Here is a 21633-nt window from a genome sequence, read left to right as displayed (position 1 = left end):
GCTGACTCACTTCCCATGAATTTAAAATAAAGCGTTAGTCAAGTGAGAGATTTAAGACAACAGTAAAAGCTCTGCATTTAAATCCAAGTGCCTAGGTCTCCCTACCTACTAAATGACTGCCTGGGGTTGCATATTAAGAACTTATGTGCACGAGTTATTCACCAACCTGATGAATCTTTCTTGCAGCTCTCTTCATTTCTTTCCTTCGTTTTATCGACTTCTTCAGCCTCTCTTTCCCCACAAAGTCTTTTCTCTTTTCCCCCATTTTCTCCAATGCTTTTAACTTCTTTCTAAACCATTTTCTTCCCTTCTCTGTCTCCACCCTCTCTGAGGCTTTCTTCCCTTATCTCCTTTTCCTCATTTCTGCATCAATTTAAGCCCCAGTGCCAGTCTCAGATGAAGTTCCTAGAATTGCTCAGGAGAATTTGGCCCTTTTGTCTGCCTGCAGAGGAGGGAGCCTAGCAGCTGGAGAATGTGCAAGCAGTGCATTCTTGCCTCTGCCCTTTGCTTGGTTTGCCCTTACATCTGGGCTTCAGCAGCCAGCTGAAAATGATCAGATCCTTGTCAGGGCCACACCACTGCAAGTGTCCTTGGCATACTCCAACTGAAGAACAGCTACAGATTTACTCATCAGACACTCCAAAACAAAAAAAATTGCTGAGAAAGGAGACTACTTGCAAATAACATGAGTCTTGCCTTTCAACAGGTAAGGAACGTTGTACAGGGTATTAATTAAAGATAAATTTTGGAATACAGATTCATGAACAATGTTCACAGATAAAATACAAATATGAACAAGTTATTTAATACTTTGATATTGCACTGCATTCACAGAAGGTTGGTAACATCCTAAATATGCCTGACAAGTTGTCTGCCCTGAGCAAACCATAACCTACCTCAAATGCAAAGGCTTGCAAATGCAGAACTACCAGCTCTAGACTGCAGATGAATATTCCCTTATGCCTGTGCCATGAATAAACTCTCTCTCTCCTCAACCACCAAAATGGGATGAGGCTTTCACTATATGCACGTGCTTTTAAGATTACTTCAGCAGGCTATCACCTTGGCCTTAACCAAAGAAAACACAAAAATAAGAGACAATACATTAAGAAGTCTGCAGGGAAATAGACAAAAATCTAGTAGCTAGCCTATGAAGGCTGTGCTCATACACATATGTACAACCACACAGAGTCTATTTTGTATACAGCACCATGGTATATTCACTGTCTGTATAAATGACTTGCTTTGGTTCACCCTGGACAAACAGTAGACATCAGACTATCTTCAGAAGAAAGGAGCCTTTCACAGTATATTTTCTCTCTTTGGAGTAGCTCAATTAACACTGTACCTTCTCCACAGATGAAGTTTTCAGTATCATTGCATTCATTATCCTCATTCTCAACACATAAGTCCAATTCAAGCATGACCACGTAGGGAGAAGAGGCCATACAACATGATCCTACAGTATCAGCACAGACAAAGCTCTGTTGTTATTATCCAGGGTACCAATGCAGCAGGTACTCTCTGTGAAGCTGTAAACAATATACATTACTCTTCTTGAGAGACTACAACATATGCTCAGAGTCACAAAAAACCCCCACCAACAGTTCATTACCTACCCCAAATCAGAAATATACAACTACAAAATAAATAGAGGCTTTATTATTTGTAAAGAACATACCACATAAAATACACATTGGAAACAAATGGAAACTATTCTTTCAGTGAGGACTTACAGCCGCCCCAGGTAAAATAACAAGGAGAGAAACACATTTTGTGGGAAAGAGAAAGCCATGTAATCCAGCCTTCCACTCGAGAGAGACAGCCAGTACAAGGTCATTGGACACCACAACTCTCTGTGCTTGGCTGAAGCATGATGGAAAGAAACCTCTGCCAAAAAAAAGACATGTGGAGCAACAAGTCCAATTCCAGACTGCTATTAACTTGTTTAAGTATAGAAGAGAGATGAGGAGCAAGACCCCCCACAGCTCTTTTAAAAACAGCGTCACAATACCTTATGTAAAGGATGAGTACTGCAGCCAGCAGTACTTAGCCAAATTAATTGAGATCTGGAAATAACAGCATAATGTGAAGTTTAATATTAGCTAAGCAGCTAGCAAGCTGATTTCTAGGCACACTGACTGACCCATCCCTATTTTAAAAACTTCCAGCACTTCCAGCAAAATACTGCTGCAGCTACAGACACAAACAAAACAACAGACATATTAATGTCCCCTTCTTGTGCACAACTATTCAGCTTTCCTTTTTTGCTAGCATTAGCAACAAGTGTTCATAAAGCAACTTTCAGACAAGCCTTTTCTATTAGAAGAGACAAAGAATTTCACAACAAAGTTTCAAAATACAATAAATTATTTACCTTCTAGATGATGCTGATCTATTTCACTGACTAGTTTGGTGAATTGCCTTTTCTACATGAAAGCTTAATTAGGCACTTATGGAAACAACCTGAAGTACCGCCACACACCATGAACACCTGATAGTACCACTCCCTCCACCTGCTGAAGAGTTGGGTAATAAATGTAGAATGTGTTTCTTATGCTGAAACACTGCGGTTTCTACCCCCTACAAACAAGATATATGCATATATTCCACCCTCAAACTCTGTTTCCACTTTTCTAGCTTTCAGGGCACTACAGAAGTTCCTCTCTTATACAATACAACACCAAAGAATAAACATCCTTACTTCTGCCATCCCCTTTCCCCTGATTACACTGTCACTTTTTTCTTTCTACAAACAGATTTTTGTGCTGAATACTAGCAACTGTTTTTCCCCTTAAATGAATAAATAGAAGCAAAAGGAAAGGTAAAGTACACAAAAGAAAAAGCAATGTATTTGAAGACAGTAAAGAATTAAAAGACACAACGCTCCACTTTTCCGTAAGACAGTTAATGTCAAACAGGCATTTGATCCCTAGGCTCTTACCAAATTGCTAAGACAGGAAGGACCCCTACTGCAGGTGCTGTTACAAATGTGCTGACAAAGACCCAGCTGCAATTCAATACAGGACGCACACAAAAGCAGTACCAGAAGCCTTAATTCTTTACACTTTACACCTTTATGGTTTCCCTACTTTGTAGCAGTCAGTTAGTTGCAGACTTTTGACAGCAGCTGTACTAACTTACAGGACACTCCAACACAAGGCAGATTTAGTATAACTAGAATATAAGGTGCTGATACATCCAGAGCAAGGTGCGATTAGAATCAATGCACCTCACCGAATACACCAGATTCTTCTCTTCTGCAAGAGAAGAACAGTATGCTTCTGGTACAAAAAAGTCAGTACAAGTTCAGCCAGAAATTTCAGGTCCTGCAGGACTTTTCTACAACAGCAACACAACAGCCTTACTGCAACGGCTATGCCACCCCAGGGTCACCCATGTGCAAGACACGCAGGCCAGAGGAGCTTCCCTGGAAAACACACCTCAACAGACCTGCTGGCCCTGGCGCTCTGCATTACGGAGCCAGAGGCAACGATCGCTGCCAAGCACAGAACATCACAGCTCCATGTGGCAGGTCCAAACCTGGCTACAGACAACCAGCAACCCTGGTTACGGCTGCCAAGGGATCTTCTGCCTGTTAGCCGAGATGCAATGGTTAATTCTGCTCATTCTTAGTTGATGTAGCTAGAAAAAATTTAACGTTGAAGAAAACAGCTTTGTACCCTGGTGTGAGTCCTCAGCATAAGGTATTTTATAAAAACTTGCTTTTCACAGACAATATTACTGGCAACCCCAAAAAGTATGGTAAAAAGATGGTAACTTCATTAAGTTTCCCAGAGTCATACATATTCAACACAGCAAGCAATCCAGACTTCAGAACCATTGTGCCTGCTGGTGAATAAAACCTAACATCTGGAAGTCCCTAAGCGCTCCCACCGAGCACTATAACTGAAACCATAATTTGGCCTGGCGTCTTCAAATCTTAACTTCAGTATCTTTGAAAGACCATCTCTGCAGATCTGACTGCATTTGCCTCAGATAACTGAATCAAAAGCCCTGATGAAATCCAGCACAAGTACATTTCATCAGTCAACAGGAAGTCAGACTCACAGAAGTGGCAGATGATTTTTGCCGTTCCACAACTGAAGTCTTGATGTTTTAAAGATAGATTAAATAAAATGTAACTCAAAAGCACAAGCAGTAATTATGCGCTATGTTCTTAAGTTAGCAGTATAAGATCTATTAGCAACACCTTAAAAACCTACTCTTCTCAAGGGAACCGGACCATTAAATTCAGAATTGCTTCATTAATCTCATTCTCTGGTTTGTGTTTTGGTTTGGTTTGGTTTTTTTTGTTTGTTTTGTTTTGTTTTTTGTTTTTGAATTGTTGCAGCAGAGTAAAATAGACTTCAAATAGAACTCAATCTATAATACTTTAAGATGCAGTTAGGCAATACAATAGCTTAGCTGGTATACGGACTTAAATACACTCTCTTAGGGGGCAATTACTCCACACAGTGTCTGGGCAGAGCCCAAACCAACCATGATGATTCCTAGAATGTTTCCACCAAGACTTCATTAGCATAGTATATCCTGTTTGACAATGGGCTAAATTCTGATCTCTATGTGCCCAGAATGCAGGACCATGTAAATCTGCCGGCGGTACAGTTGTAGAGACACTTGAGGATTTGACAAGGGCTGATAGTGCGTACAACCTTTGTGGGAAGTCAGGAGGGACAAGTAAGTTTCTACCAAGCTTTCACATGTCAGAAGCCTGGAAATGCTTTATGAAGACCTTCAAAGCTGACTGCAAAAGCACTGCAAATCTAGTGAGGTAAAAGAAACAATTCGCATTTGGTGTACAGATAGCCAGGAAGCATGACCTGGCAGCTCCCTCCAAGCAGAGCAGCCAGTTTAGCGCTGCTCTCCATTTCCAGTGGGCAAGGCCCCTCAGAAGACAGAAACGGCCCACTAACTTTATGGGAACATAGTTGCAGAATTATTTCCCGTTTTACGCACAGAGTGCATGGCATTTAGGCACTGGTGTGGGGTAAACTTTGATGAGTGATGACATTTTCCTTACAACTTTCAGCTTTTTAGTCTACTTAATGAACCGTGTTGCCTGCAAAACTAAAAAAGGAAAATATTCATCTGATTTACATGATTCACAGAAATGATATGCTTAATCATCTAAGCAGGAGTCATTTATCTCTCATAACACGTAGCTTTAAGTGCAAAAGGACCCTGATATAAAAATGGATAATAAGTGACTCATAAATGGCTAGTGATTTGAAAAGGCTAGCGGACATTTCTCTGTGAACTCTAACAATTTGCCGCCCGTGCCTGTCAGCTAAGGTCTTATATACAACCATGTAAAGGGAGGAGAAAATACTGTTAAAGTAGCGTGGTAACAGTGGTAACAGTTTACAGCCCTTCTGCGCCACTGCACTGATGGAGAGCCCTGGGGCTGGAGCCTCGCAGTGCCCCTCAGAAGCGAACGCTACAGGAGGACCAGGGGCTGTGTTTCTGCGGCACTCCCGGCCCCCTCCCGTGGGGTTTCCAGTGGAAATCACCAAGAGCGCACAGGCATCTCGGTAGTTACGGTTCCCTACGACCATACGGCCTGTGAAGTACCTAAAAATCACGTGCCTGACAGCTACTGGAGAGCGGGAGTGCTGGGGTCCCGTCCCCCAGAGCACCCGCCTCAGGCGTACTGGGGCACCCACAGCGCGGTCCGCGTGGTTCCCTGCATCTGCCCGCGCAGAGCTCATTCAAAGGAAAGGAAAACCGGCGAGAGGCGGGCGAGGAGAGCGAGGGACACCAGCAGCCGTCTGTAGCACTGGGACGGGGAGGCGCGGCGGGACCGGCGGCGAGCGGCCAGCCGCCCGGCGCTCGCCCGCGGGCAGCTCAGCTCGGCTCAGCTCGGCTCGACTCGGCTCAGCTCGGGGCGGTGCGGGGCGGGCGGAGGGCCCCGGCGCCCTCCCCTCTCCTCCCCTCCGCTGCGCTCCGCTCCCCGCGGGGCTGCCGCCGCTCCGCTCCGCGGCTCCCGAGCGCGCTTCGCACCTGGGCCGGCGCCCGCGGCTCGGCCGGGCCCGGCGCTGCCCCGCACTCACCCGCTGCTGCTGCAGCCGCCCGCCGGCGGCGGCCGTAGCCGCGCTGTGCCGCAGCTCGGCCGCCTGCCCCGGCCGCAGCAGGCTCCGCGTGAAGCGCCGCGTCCGCTCGCCGGCCATGGGCGCCGGCAGCCCCGCGCTCCGGCCGCCGCTCCCCGCCCGGGCCGAGGCGCCGTCAGGAAGCGGAACCGGGGGTTTCCCTCCCGCTCCCCCCGCGCGGGGGGGGAGTGCGGGGCGGGGGCCGCCCGCCGCCGCCGCCGAGCTCGCAGCCCCTCCCCGGGGGAGCGTCGCGCCCCCGCCGCCTTCGCTGGCCATGTGCACCGCGGGCGGGCGCCGGCCCCGGGACGGCGCCGCGGGAACGGCCCCGCTCCCGGCCCGGCACCTCCGAGGCGGCTGCGCGCCGAGGGGGCGAGGGAGGCCGCGGAGGGGGGCAGGCGCCCGGAGGGCAGGAGGGCGCCCGAGCCGGGCCGGCGCAGGCACCCCTCTTTGCGGGCATGCGGTCGCCGGCGGATGCTCGCCCGGGAAGGCTGCTGGGCTGGTTGGGTTCGACAAAGGAAGAGCCGCTCTTGGTGCCACCGCTCGCCAGGCTGGGGCCGTCGGCTCACCGGCCGAGCCTGCAGCCGGTCCGCCAGATTTCACGAGACATCAGCGCTCTGGGCAGCCCCGCCGTCCTCGGGGCGGGTGGGAAGCACTTGCCAAGCAGCAAGGGCTGCTGCGGCCCTGCCCCGAGGGAGGCTGGGTGCCTTCCAGTCCTGCTGCCAGCTGGCGTGGCATCCGCGGCTCTGCACCACGGAAAACTCCGCCGATGCACAATTAAGTTTGGCCATTTAAGCCCGCAGAAGTTACACAACAGTCGCAGCTCTCCCGCCCAGCAGAACGATCGTATCTTCTGTTAGTAGGAAGGCGGCTTTGTGCCTTGACACCAAGCTGTAGTGTGGAGAATATAGGATTGCTGTGACAGCCGTGTCTGAATTCTTTGCACAAAAATTCCTACAGTTTACACTGTGACGCAGAATTTTCATAATTCAGTCACCCTGGTAGGCGTGGGAAGGGAGGCAACCACGAGTGATCGCCCATTTGAGTGCATGGCAATCCCTGAACGACAACACTGAAATAAACCCGAGGAACTTCAGGTGTAATCCCTGACAGGGCAATGACGCTGCACAAGGGTGAGGGCAACATCTGAAGCGGCAAAAGCACTGGGGCACAAAACCCGACCTCAGTTAACATTGAGTTAGACTGTTGCATTACGGAATTAAATGTTGCAAGAACATCCTCACCGAGGAGCCGGTCTGTTCGGAGGTAGTTGGCTGTAAGGCACAGTAGGTACTGGTGTGCTCTGAACTCACTGTGGCCTCTGCATAGCTCCCAGTTCTCTCCTCCAAACTTACTGAAGATACCAAAGGCAGCAATGATAACAGGACATCATAGCCCAGAGTTAAAGTATTCCTCTGCAAGGGAAACATTTCCCAGTAAAGTGAATTATCTGAAGTGTGTTAAGTGCCCCAGAACTGGTTTAAAACAATTAAAGATAGTAGTCTAGATATCTCTACTGTTCAACAGGTGTTACCTTGTAATAACTTGGAGATGATACTTGCTTGAAGCTAAAGCTCAGTAAGAAAGTGCTACTGGATTGGGAAAGTTTTCTTGCTCTTGAGACATTTGACATAAAAAGCCACTGAGAGATGGAAAAAGGAGACTCCATCCACTCTGCAAACAATCTAGACAAGGCTCATTATAGGAAACTGCAGCCTGATGTTGCAAAGAAACAAAGAGAAAAAAAAGCAGTCTCAGTGACTCTAAGGAAGCATTCTGCCTCAGCAAAAAGATGTAATTTATGATAAATTCGACTGCAATTTGTTGCAGACAGCAAAGAAAACACACATTGCATCTGTGAGAAAAAATAATGAAAACTAATGGTTTCTTCCATTCAGTATGTGCATGTACATTCTGGAAAATGATTTTAAGAAAATAATCACCATAATCCAGGTCAGGAACCTGCAGCCATCCCTGGCTTGGGACACAGTACTGTTGCTCCTGCTCAGATGTGGTCAGCTCTGTGGTCAGGCAATGACAGCCTGTGTTTCACATTACTTCTTTCTTCACAGCTATACATGGGCAAGCTGGGGCTGAGTGAATATTCAGATACTTGTCAGTGAGCAGCTGGCTGCTTAAATTTATTAGTAGGCATCAAGAAATAGAAGAGCGAGCTGTTTCTGCACCACAAACATTTTCAAGCCTGCAGGAAAGCAAGACATACCCACAACTACTGAAATAACAAGCAAAAAAGGCAGTTGGATTAAATATAACACATTTTTTATTATCATTCTCTTAAGTAAACATTCAGCGATAGTCTGGGCAAGGAGCTTTGTCAAAGATGAGCCGACTCTGCTGCCTCTAAAATTGTCATGCACAGTGCAAAGAACAAGTGTTCAGGATTTTACATGCAAAAGCTTGTTTACCAAACAATTATTACGCAAAAGTAATTATTTTGGTTTGTCTCAGGGTTCCTTTGTATTTCAGAAGTTTTTTAGTTTTCAGATTTCAGTCAGTTGTTACACAAGGCCACTGTACTTTGTAAGAGTCTTTCCATTTTGGCTTTTGACATTTGATTTTGACTATCCCATAGTGTAGTTCTGGCATGACTGCTAAAGATATATATATATAGAGAGAGTATATCCTGTTAATTCTCCACCCTTGAAAAAACATTGGCTTGATAAACATGCAATTAGCATTAGTAAAATAGCAGTAACAGCAGAGTTGCAACTTTGGATATTCAGTAAGACTTAGGCTAGAGATGTGGAGTTATAGAAACTTGTCATTCTTATAACATTAGTTTGAAGTCTATTCCTACAACTACTTAAGGCTGACCTTAAGAGTTGGGTGATTGTAGCATCACTGATGGAGAGCAGTTTTAGCACTGCATATAACGGTTGGCAGTAAGTGTTTGGGCTGGGTTTCCAACTTAAAACCAGCATTGGATCTGGAACACTTTTTCTCAAAGTTTAGGAATGTTTGGACCAATTTTGTTTCAATGCCACTGCTAATCAGAAGCAAAATCTTCCATTTGCAGTTGCATCAAGCAGCAAGGCCATATGAGTTTTGTCTCTTTTTAGCAAGAGCATGAAAACTGTTTTCATTCACAGCTGTGTGTGAGATCAAATAGACAATAGTTCCACTTTCTCACAAATGCAACAAAGAATCGCCCCCCACCCCCAGTCATTTCCCACAGGCATATAGTAAAACAAAACATACAACAAAACTCAGTTTAGGTTTGCTTCTTTAACAGGTTTGGTAACCTAACATTTCTAGTACTGGCTTTTGAAGCAGATTACAAGAATCTGTCACTTTATATACCTGTACTTGCAAGCTTACCCAGTATATTGTCTTAGTTTTCTGATGTGAAGATCTAGCTTCATTATCTGGGGATTCCAGATCATGCCAAATGGTTACTCAGGAGTGTGAGTGTTTAAATATTTTATATAAGTTTTCTTTGTCCATGAAATGGTCACTAATTTGCCTAGTGAAAAAAAAAAAAAAAGTCATTGGTTTTCTTATACCTCTAAGGTGACGCACACAAATTTCAATGCATTTTTTTCATTGCCATAACACCTTCCCCCAGCCCCCTGCCTCTTCTGTCACTGTTCACAACCTCAATTCTGTACAATTATCAGCACACACTAACTGCAAACTAAAACGAAGTGCTGTGTTTATTATCTGAGCTGCAACAAAAGTAAACATACTGTATAATGTAGCTTCATTTTCTCTTTGGCGTTGAATTTCTATCTGTGTGCCATGAAATGAATTCTCCTGTCCACGTGGCCTTCCACAGTTTCTAGTACAATTTTAAGTTGTCACTAACTGCTGATGCAGTCATTTTCAAAACGCGGAATCTAGCAATCTCCATGACTATTGACAGCACAAGATAGTTAAGTCTTTTAACATGATTTTAAATGCAAGTGCCTTTTAGATTGGTCCAGTAATTCAGAAACTTGTAAGACCTCACTATTCACTTCCCAACTAGTTCCCACTCTACCTGATTTATTACAAATGACAGCATTGCACAATTGTTAATCATTATGCTACCTACAGAACACAGCATACAAACAGCCTGCAGGCATGCACCTACCCTTTACAGGATGATTTTGATTGTTCTTGAACACAATCCAGTGTACCGAGGCAGAATGCATCCTTGTGGGTTGAGGAGTAGCTGCTACCTGCACTGTGTCTCAGTTACTTCTCTAAGACTTGACTTCCCATGGCATTTTCATTGGACAGTGGGTGAACTTACCAAATTCAAGGTGATATACCTATTTGAAGCTTTAATGCAGAGCCGATCATGTCACAACACAAAGTAATAATAGAAGGAAATGAAAACATGCAAACACAAAATATTTCCTCCAACACTCAAAAACTACAAAAGCAATACTCTTGCAAATGCCTCCAATATCTACATTTATAGGTTCACTTTACTGCAAAGGTTATACTCTCTAAAAACAGGCTTTTAGCTTAAAGGATATTAAGAGAAATAAGTTTCCAGCCCTTCAGCTAACCTTTCTCTAAGGGACCAGGTGGAGTGTAGCTGCTTGAGTAGAAACATCATTGGCATCCGTAGGGCTACTTTAGCAAGGCAGGTAAAAGGGTCACAGGGTGGCTCTAAATGTTTCAAGATTCCCACTATGGCCTACGCTATCTATGGTTTCTATATAAATTTAACTATTTTTGCTAGATTTTCAAGGCTATGGGCTGAGCCTTGAAGAGCTACAACTGACTGATCTGAGTGGAACTATTCATATTAATCCATTAACATATGTATGTCTTTAATGAATCAGGATCAAGTAGGTAATTACGTGTAAACCTCAAACACCAGGCAAACATGTATCTTTTTTGTAAAGACTTATTACTATAAATCACACTGCTTGTAGAAGACAGGCTTTCTACTTGTACAGGCTCACTGAGGTCAGAGTATTTTCCTTAATTACAGAATACCAGATCTGACCTCATATTTAGTTACATTGCTGGGTCAAAATTCCTGTCCTTTTAGAGTGCTAAATGTAAGAAGTTTAGAAGAAAAGAACACTGCAGGAAAAAATCTGCTATACTGAAAGGACATCATAGTATTTAAGTACACAATTTCAATGAGAACAAAGACATATACATATTTATTGGTATCTCTGACCATGGCATGTAATCACATAAGTGGCCAGAAGAATGAGTATGTCACGTGGATCTGACCTCAGCTATACTTTTGAACTCTAGAGATACACTCCTCCCCCACCCCATCCCCCAAATTTTATACTACAAGAAATATTTATTAATCCAAACCAGTTGCTCTTGGGTAACTTGGCTTTGCCTTGTGAATAGAATGAGGCATAAATTGTGCACTGAAGTCAGGAGAGAAATCCTTCTCCCTCTGTTGGATCAAGAGCAGGCATCCCCCTGGGAAATAAAAGGAATTATTCTATCAAGGATCATACATTCTTGCAAGCAAAGTCACCTGTTACTTGAAGCAACAGATGCAACACAAGTGACCTGTCTATCTACAAGTGCCTCATGGACAGGTGGAACTGCTATTTTAAAAGATAAAACTTATTACTGTAGGGGACAAACAAGGAATTTAAGGGAATATTATTTTTATTCACAATTATACTTGGTGTAAGAGATGTAAAATGCGAGGTTGCCTCGCAGTTATTTAATGACAGAGGGCACATTCAGCTGTATGACCTCCAACTTCCCCCTACAGAAACTATAATGTTAGAGCTGCATCTATTGAAGATTTAATATTTACAGACAGTTTTTATGCGGCAGCATTTGCATAGTTTTAAACTTGTATAATTTTAAATGTAAAGGGGGCACTACCTAATGGTTAAGGCACTAGTCTGGACACCTGGGTTGATTCCTATTCTGCAGACTTTATCTTACTTTGACTTTCCTCCAAAAGATGAGAAAAATAGCACTTTGCTACTTCACTGTGGATGTAGTTTAAAGGTGTTCAAATGTTTAGTTCACAAGGTCCAAATGAGCAACAAGGCCAAATATGGCTGTAAGTAAATATTTTCAAGAACAAAAGGAATCAATATGAATTTAATGTTAATTATATTTAACTGTCTATCAGTCTCATTCAGATCTGGAGTTTCACTAAAAATTTTCATCTAAATACTGTATTCCATTTTCTGGCCAGCTGTATAATTCCCATTAATCATTCTTCCCAGTAAAAAGGTTTCAATACTTTCCCTTTTGATATGGCATGAGTGCAAGATCAATATTGTTTATGAGACATTCAGACACTACATTAAGAACAGCATTATAAATACCTAGCTAGAACATAAAAAAAAAGTGCTTTTCACTTCAGCTGTGCAAAAGTAAACCTTGAATTTGCAAGCTGTATTAGCTTCTTAGGAGAAGATTCACACATTATGCATCTTTATGGAGCAGAAGCATTACTCAGTGATTCACAATACACTCATCTTATCCTGTAAGTGCTCTGGCACCCACAGGACTATAGGCGTCTTTAAATACAGAATGCCTTTCTTAAGTATGCAGAAGGTAACAAGTTTGGTGTTTATATATTTCACTCTGCAAAGCTGTTACAAATTCTCAGGCATGGCAGCACTGAGCAGTGCAGCCCTTCTAAGACTCATTCTTCATGTCCTATCTCTGCCATGTCATTCATTTTAGAAATTATCATAAAATTCTATCTTGGAAACTGCAAGGAAAATCACGTCAAATTAATTTCAAGTTTATCTTAAACACTGGATGACTGATGTGTTCTCAATTTCAAAATGTTTCTCCATTTTCAATTACAATTAAATATACATTGCTGAGAGACTCCATTTGGCATGACTGATATAACTTCGTTCATGATTTAATGGAGACACCAAGCCACCTGTAAATAGACTGAGATCGGCTGTCATGATGCGCATGTCCACGTCATATTTTGCATCGGTAAAATTACATATACTCACACAAATAAAACTACAGATCAAGCAGGATTTACCTTTTAAAGTAGAAAGTCTATCTGTTCCACATAGCACTTGACAAGTGTCCATCATTATAGCTATCTCTCCAGAAAAGTTAAATATAAAATAACAGAAGCTTAAGGTCATTTAATGTGATCACAGTCTTCATTTAGGAATATTCAAAGCACCTTGAAACTTCTAGTAAGAGATTCACCTGCACATTTTTCACTGTACTTATAGATGATACGAAAGGCAAGAATAATTGTCTTCATGCTATTAATTTTCACTTTCATGTCCTGTACCTCCATGGCACATATTCTTCCACAGTAAGCATATTTTACCATTTGTGGAAGTCAACCAGGTCAAGATCCCGACCTTTCCATTTTTAAATACTGTTTTTCCATGGTACTCAATACAAAGTGTACTTGGCATTGACGATTGCATTCCAGGAGACTTCTTTTTCTTTTCTAAACACATAGTCTGTTTGCTTTTTCTACTGCCTGAATTTCAGTAGAGTACAGGTCCAGTTCAAAGCAGTAGGAAGTAAAGCTCGAGCCTACCATTGCCTACTTCATCTGGCGGTTTGTTGGGGTGCAGAAAGATGCCTATAGTGATGTACTGCTGCCAGGGCCAGGAGCAGCGGTGGGCAATGGCTACCCTGGAGGCAGAACATGAGTGAAAAGGATGAATCAATGGGACATAATTCAGCACCTTCTTTTGGGGAAGAAATATTTTTTTTTTCTTTTTTGCTGCATTTGAGCAAAAAAAGGGAAGAGTAGATGCAAATCTGCCTGCTGGAGTTTCCAGTCAGATCACTCCACTTGTTGAAGAGGTTGACCAGGGAATGCAGCCCACCAGCTTGTGCATTCCTAACTACAGCCAGGAACTGCAGCGGGTGGCCTCTCCTCTTATCTTTGCCTTCCTCCCACCATCTCCCATTGGTAAATTCTGCCTTCACGGGTGGAGAAATTGTCCTCAAATGTTGCAGGAAAAGCAGAGGCCTTTCCTCTGCTCCCTCTGAGGCTGTCATTCTACTGCCAGGCTAGAAAAGTGACGAGGACCTACTGCACCAGCCCAAGGCCTCCCGACTGTCGGACTGTGCCACAGTGGGAATCTCCACCTCCAGTGCACATCCTAGTCCCCACCACAAACACACACATGCTGGCTCTCAAAGCCCGCTCCTCAAAGTGGAAACATGGCCCCATCATGTGGTTTTGGGATAAGTTTTGTTCTCTATTTCTCCTCCTGCCTCTTAAACAAAGTGTATGAAATCACTTTTAGTTTTGCTATATGCACAAACACCAGTTGTACGACTAAGTCTCCCCACTCACTTTGCCACCAAAATACAGAAAGTTTTAAGGTGCCTCCCACAGCCTCTCTGGAATCTCATCTGGACACTGCAAAACCACCGTTGCCAGGGATGACTTATTTGTGGAAAGCACACAGAATAGTTTTGAAGAGCAAATTGATCTAATCTGTTACTCTGTAAAACATCCAGAGACCTGCATTTTCCAAGCTAGAAGATTCTTGGGCCTGCCCCCACTTCTGAGTCAGATGAATTGAACAAAGTGCTACACCATAAACGTGTCACAAAAAAAATGTAAACAAGCATTCTGAAATTTACTTCCTAGAGGTTTATTTTGCCAAAGGCTGCTGCTTTGTTCTTCCCTTACAGGGAAGCTTGCGGAATAAAAAGGGAAATAATCAAATTATCTTCCCTGTCTCCCTCATATCCAGTCACAAACAGGTCAAAAATTTAAAAAAAATCCAAACAACTCTCAAGGATGCACTGGCAGGAGGAAGAGGGGACAAGGTCCTCACTGAAGTATAAACTCTTTGCCTAGCAGCTGATTATAACCAATTTATATAAGTGAAAATCTGGAGTTTAATCTACTTTCTGTGAGTTTAGAAGCTGCCTCTGTGACCGATTTGCTTGCATCATATAAATATTTAAGGTTTGTATGCCTTTGAGCAATCACTTGCTATTTACAAACAGCAACACTAGAATGGCAGTTGGCTTACTTTTAATTTAAATTTAGATACATAATAAATTAAAATGACTGATGGTATTTCAAACAAAAATCCTTTTCAACTATCCAGCAACATGGTCAATTTGAGGTCAAGTTCAGATTGTAGCTCATGTGATGTAAATGAAAACAGTAGGCAGTGTGAACATATTACACACTGGAGAATCAAATGCCTTCTTTCTGTTGGATTTCTTGAATCTTTCGGGGTATATGATAACATCTATAAATACAAGTATTAATACAGTAACAGAGTACAAAATTACTAATAATATCAGGAAGTGATCTGTTATAAAATGAAAGCACAGATGGGCCTGATAGCTGCATAACTTCTTATGGAGACAGCTACCCAAGGAGACCAACTGAAAATCTGAATGTGAACTTTTGCCAACATCAGTAAATGTAGAATAACCCTGTCTGCTGACTGTAACAGTGGCAGGTGCCAACATCTCTCTCCTTTTTCTGTACTCATAAATAAATACATTCAACAAGATGGAATAAATAGTACACTGCTTAGGGTAACTCTATATACTAAATGTAACAAGAGAAGAGTGTTAAAAAACTGTCTTGCAACTGTACTCTGAAGCTGTTATCAGATTCTTGATTTTAGTTGATAGTAACGATACATCACATTGAGACTGATCAAATCTCATTAAAGTTAATGGCACTAAATCTACTAATCTCATTGGGCTTTGGCATTCTCGCCTGCATAAGCAAAAAGATTCCAACTTACCACTGAAATACATTTTTATATGAGGGACAAACTCTCTCCTGAAATGTACATGTATTCTCATTCAAGTTAAATTAATGTGGCGGGGGGAAGATGTGGCTATACCATTTAAGAAAAGATTTTGACAATAATTACCACCTCCTTTTATCTATATGCTATCTTTGACTTTACTAGCTGTGCAGCGAAACACAGAGCCCCTCATTTCCCCAAGTGCAGAAAACAAAGGAAGTTTAAAAGATGGCCTTCACTTTTACCTCCTACAGTGAAAACAGTCATGTAGGATGTTTTTGGTCCAGCTTTTGCCTTCAGCACCCATGATAATAAGCTACCTGTTTTTTCACATTTACTTACTGCAACATTTGTTATCAACTGTGACAGATATTCCCAGCAGGCCAAATCACTGTAGCATTCAGGTCCAAATGAGGTTACACTACAGCCCCACTGTCTCTCAGCAGTTTATAAGGCAACAATCAACTGGGAATGACTCATGGGTGGATCAGAGACAAGGGATTAGAAATGAGATGCTTCCCTCCTACCCACATCTGGACAGCTGATGGGAGTAGGAAACTGAAGATGCTTTGGGACTGTAAACAGCAGGTGGAGTTCACAGAAGTGTAAAAAGCAGACCTAGGTGCTGGGAAGGTACCATTTCCATAAACAATTGTTCTTAAAAGACAACTACATTTGGGAAGCTGAATAAAGATGCAACTTTAAACATGTAACAAAGAGCACTAAAAATATCAGAAAAAACAAACATTACAGGCTGTATTAGCATACTACCTGGGATTTGATACTGCACATGCACAGAGGTGTATACTGTGTATGTACTTCACCTAGATCAGTGGGCTGAGTAGCCAGATATCAAACTCTAAAGAAATACCTCTAGAATCAGCATCTGCCTACATGGTAAGCTGCCCAGGTGGCTTTGGCTTTGCCTCTGGGCACATCGCAATTAGACTGCTGCTTTGTTTTTTGAGCTGCTTGGTCTTCCTTAAGGCCATTTCTTCAACTTTTCTTTGGAAGAAGACATTTTCTCCTTACTCAGACATAAGATGACATGGATCTGTGACACTTAATAGCTCCTTTGAGAAATAACAGCAAAAACATCAGGGGCTAACATCAAGATTACTTTTATGACTAGAATGTAATTATTTGTCAGTAATGGCACATCAATAATTACAGTTCTCTGAATTTCCAGTTTAACATGCAGGGAGTCCCTGACTTTGTCCTTAAATGTTTTTACGTGGACCCCAACAGCTTAAAACTTCTAGGCCCATTTTCTCATCACACTACACTTACACAGAAGTGGAATGATGCATGCAAATCAGCCATAACACATGCCATAAACAAAAGTGTGGATATTACCAGTCTCTCCCTTCTCTGTAGGCTCACACTGTAAAGTCCCTCTTTAAAGCTCTATCCCTACCCAGATTTCGCTTGGGGTGGTGACACTTGAGTTTTTGCCAGCTGATTAGTCAGAGGTAGGAGATAAGCTCTGCCCCTGTAAATGGTTTCCCACCTATAGTGCTAAGTTACAATTAGATGATTAAACCAGAAAGAATATTAATAATCCATTAATACTAAAAACCCAATTCACTTGTCATTATTTATTCCATTTTACATTCTCTCTCTTTTCCTCAACTTGCCTCAGGTTAGGGAAGTCTTTATGTAGAAAAGATGTGTATGGTCATAGGGGTCACAAGAGTTCATCTACTTTACCTTCCTTTTTGGAGGCAGGGTCAAGGATAGCTCCAAGGCTTGGTATTATGTCCCTTCCCTCCACATACCCTCTGCCTTCTTTTCTTCCTGGACTAAACTCTCTAGTTTTTTTCATCAGTAAGAGATTTGCCTTTACAGTAACATCACCATCTTGGTGTTCCTATCTAGGTGCCAGACACTTCTGCATCTTTCTGCTGCTTGGTTAGTTACTGTCCCATTTCATATTTGTGTATCTGATTTGTCCAAAATGCAATGCTTTGGACCTGGCCTGAATGTGAAATGGTGAATTTCAAATCATTTCTTAGATTTCTGAATATTGTTATCTTCTGCATCAAAGCACTTGCAACCCTTCTCTTCACAGCACCATCTACAAATGTTAATAGATAATCTTTGTTCTACACTTCTGTCACTAGTGAAAATATTACAGTTAGGCTGAGGACAGCTCTCTCTTGAAATTTCCTCCTGTTTTAGCAAACCAACTGATACTTAACCTTTTGACAGTTTTCAATCAGTTGTGTACTCAGCTAATGACGAATTCATCTAGACCATGCTGCCTTAGTCTGTTTCTGAGAATGTCATGGGGGAACGTGTTATGAGTATGACTTCTATCAGATATAGCACAACCCTGCTTTGGAAGGCCAGTTGGTCTGTCAAAGAAGAAAATTTCACTGTCTGAATGCAAATGTTTTGACAAATCTATTTCTTAGGCAATCTGGGCTATGCAGCGCAGAGAGAAGAAACAATATGCAAAAAACCCCACAGATTTATATGCCTTGCCTCTTCTGGACAATTGCCAGTACCTCTAGTTTTTCATACCCTCTCTGTCTCAATCCTTATTTGATTGCTGCACACATCAAAAAGGCAATAGTTTTCCACCTTTCCATTGCAGCAGCGAAATACAGAAACTTGAGGTCGTATGCTCCCACCTTTCCCATGTCCTGTGACCAACCTTACTGCCCATCCCCAAGCACAGCTCCAGTGCTCCTCTGCTTTTAACTGACAGACACACAGTCACTAAGGAACTGAAGAATTCTCAGGAAAAGTGGAAAGGTGCCACAGACTGTCTGCGATGCTTTGTTGTGCTGCAGACACTCCAGTCTGTAGGCTGGGTACCTCAACCCCATAGCCAGAGATTAAGGGCGTTATTCTAGGAGAAAGGGATTCAGATGAACTCACCTAAACAGTAAGCTGATCTGACAATTCCAGCATTTCAGATGGGTGCCCTAACCACTGAGCTGCTGGATAAGGCATGCATGTTATTTCCTTTCACTGTTGAGGGATGTCCTCCACAACAACCCTGCTCCAATCTGTCAGGCAGACTTGGAAAGTATCAGACTGTGCTCTAGAGGTGCGTAAGTCAGAAGGATGAAGACTGTGAATCCTGAAAGGGTTTAAGCATCACTTTTGTGCATTGGTACTTAATATTGCCTAGAATGAGATACACTGGGCCATCTCAAGCAGCCAAAATGATGACTGAGGGCACTGGTGTAAGTTTAGAGAGCCGCAGGAGACTAGAAGAGTCAAAGTCTTCTGAATTTTCATTTTGCAGGGAAGTAGCAGCCAGGTACTTCAACTTTAAATGGTGCTAAATCCCACAGCTGGTCAGTGAGATTTTTATGTTGTGCCTTCTCTGTCTCGTTTGGTGGGGGCACACAGCAGCTTTTGGTAGACACTTCAATAAATCAGCATTTTGCAACAGAGTGAGGAATTTCAAGTAACAATAAAAGCCAGTCAGATCCATATTCTTCTCAACACAATGCAGGGTAAAGTTGAAGCAGAGGCCTGGAGGGGGAAAGAGAGTTAGGCACAGGTTCAAAGTAGTAAAATGAGCAGAAACATCTAAGCAGCGATGCACGTATCAAAAGTAGCTAATGAAGGAGATACAGCAACAGACAAAACAATTCCTGTAGAACTGGTTTAAGGAATAGCATCAAGGAACAAACAATGCAAGTTTGTTATGTTCTTGTTAAGGTCAAAGTCTATTTTACAGTGAAAATTGAGCATGTCTCCTATCGAGACCATTGCATACTCTTTTTTTCCAGACAGTTTGTAGCTAGCACTGGATTTGCCCAAGAGTAGGAATAGAACAGAAGGGCTGAAAGGAGTCTAGTACAGCTCAGCTACTCAAGAGCTAAAGCATTGATTGCAACAATACTTCAAGTTAACAGGTGTCAAGTTCCCAGAGACACTATATTTTTGTGTCTGGAAAACAGTGGGATTTAATATGCTGGTTGAGAATTTCTATAATAAAAAGAGGGTTCTGTTGAGAGATGGGGGCAATAGGACAACAAAAGAAAGGCCCAGAGTGAGCCAACTTCTATTAACAGTTGAGAATTCAGAATTATGATGGAAAGATATCAAATTCAGAACTCTTCCATGCTTAAATGCAGGGGTGAGATCCTGTACTGCACCACCAAGACAATGTGGTCTGTTTCCCAAAGATTTTTCACCATATGATTTATATACCTTGCACAGTTACCCTGCCAGAGAACTACAGCCAGTTTGTAGAGGCACGGTAGAGATCAGTGTTTCTACACGTGTTACAGGACTGTAACATTTAGCTAGTATGTTCCAGGACTGTAACAGTTAGCTATTCCTGTACATGAGCTTTGGAAGATCAAGGATTTTAAGTCAGAATCTAAAAAACATACCCCACACCCACACACATTGTCTTCACGTATATATAGGACAGTAACATTGAAGAGTTGTCCTGCAGGCAACACAAACATTGGAGAGGAAAGTAATATACAATATGCTGGAAAGAAATAAAAGTTTAAGAACTCTTTCCAGTGAAAGCTTTTCAAATAGAAATATCATGCACTTTAAAATTTCACACTGTCATTTAATATCAGAGGGAAAAAGTCAGACTGGTTATAATTTGGAATGTTCTCTGACTCTTTATTTCACATAAAACTCTGCGTATCATTGGGTAAATTAGCTCTGTTGATATCATTTTGCTAGTGAGAACGTGACATGTTTCATGTCTAGTTTTATACTAGATACCACATATTAATCACGGTAACCCACTTCCTCCCAGTCTTTGCTTACTTACAATTTTAATTAACCACTTTTAGTCTATATTTAACCCTCCATATTGTTTATTATAGTATTTAAATTGGTTGTCCACCCTATGGATACAACAAATTGCCTTCTCAGCTTTTCATCTGATGTTTTCAAACTTTCTCTAAAGTTCTGAAGCTACATACACATAAGCACAAATGCCACATGCATACACATGCAACAGAAACATCAGCATCTAAATCAGAAAATAATATTAACAAAGTGAAAAACAAGTGCATCTTGTTCTTCAGTGGGGCATCTCCTCTTAACATGAATTTATATGAAGAAATAAGCAGAAAATTACTTTCCAAAATGGTCAATATCAGAATACAGTACTTTCAGATATGAAGGGAAGACTTGAAGGCAGGAAATTTGGTTTGGGGTTCCAGCCTTGGCATGGATTTTTATTGCAAATTCTAGTGAATGACTTTGGATCAGATCAAAAATCCAGTTCAAAGCATAGCTGTACTACTTGACATAGAATACTTCAGCATTCTTGCAGAATGGCAAAATACAAGGATATGTTCACCCTTTTTCTTGTGTGTTCTCTTTCTGTATTTCCATGGAGATCTGAATTATTTTTGTACAGTGGTAGGGCTTGACCGAGAGACAGAAGAGTTCCTGATGCTTATGTTATAGCCAAAGGAACAGGAAACATGGGTTTGTAATCTCTCAAGAAGGGGAAAAACTATTCCAATCTACTATTTTCTACACAATCAGTTCAAATGCAAAACACCAAAAGGCAAAGTCGTTTAAAAAGGACAGTTTTGATTAAGAAATGTGTCATGAAACAAACAACTGAGCCTGCTCCTATCAATATGCACTATGTGTGCTCTAAGAAACATACTATCAGACACTCAGGGCATTATCAAATTGAGCAGGGCTGTCTGTGTTGCTCAGATGTTTAGGCAGCAGTTTGGCAGGGTTTCCAGGATCACAAGTTTGCACCTAAATCACCTGAGCTCCACCTGGTTGCATGCTGGGTGGCAAATCCCTTTTTGGGAATTAGCTTTAAATTCCCCTCTGTGTTCAAACACATGATGGTTAGTGCCCCTCCAGGAAAGAGCCCA

At 42.2% G+C, this 21633-nt stretch overlaps 1 protein-coding gene across 2 annotated transcripts in view; it reads right to left on the bottom strand.

Moving 5' to 3' along the window:
* DOCK10 (dedicator of cytokinesis 10) overlaps positions 1 to 6214 on the bottom strand; it is a 164506-nt gene extending 158292 nt beyond the window's left edge. For both annotated transcript variants that reach the window (XM_074877692.1, XM_074877696.1), the window contains exon 1: positions 6075 to 6214. In XM_074877692.1, the coding sequence (XP_074733793.1) occupies positions 6075 to 6191 (117 nt within the window). In that variant the 5' untranslated portion in view covers positions 6192 to 6214. The remainder of the gene's footprint in view (positions 1 to 6074) is intronic.
* Positions 6215 to 21633: the final 15419 nt, after the last annotated feature.

This window comes from Strix uralensis, chromosome 9, assembly GCF_047716275.1.
Source record: "Strix uralensis isolate ZFMK-TIS-50842 chromosome 9, bStrUra1, whole genome shotgun sequence".
Lineage (NCBI taxonomy): Eukaryota > Metazoa > Chordata > Aves > Strigiformes > Strigidae > Strix > Strix uralensis.
The sequence above is the reverse complement of the archived record's forward strand: the minus strand, read 5'-3'. Positions and strand labels throughout refer to the sequence as shown.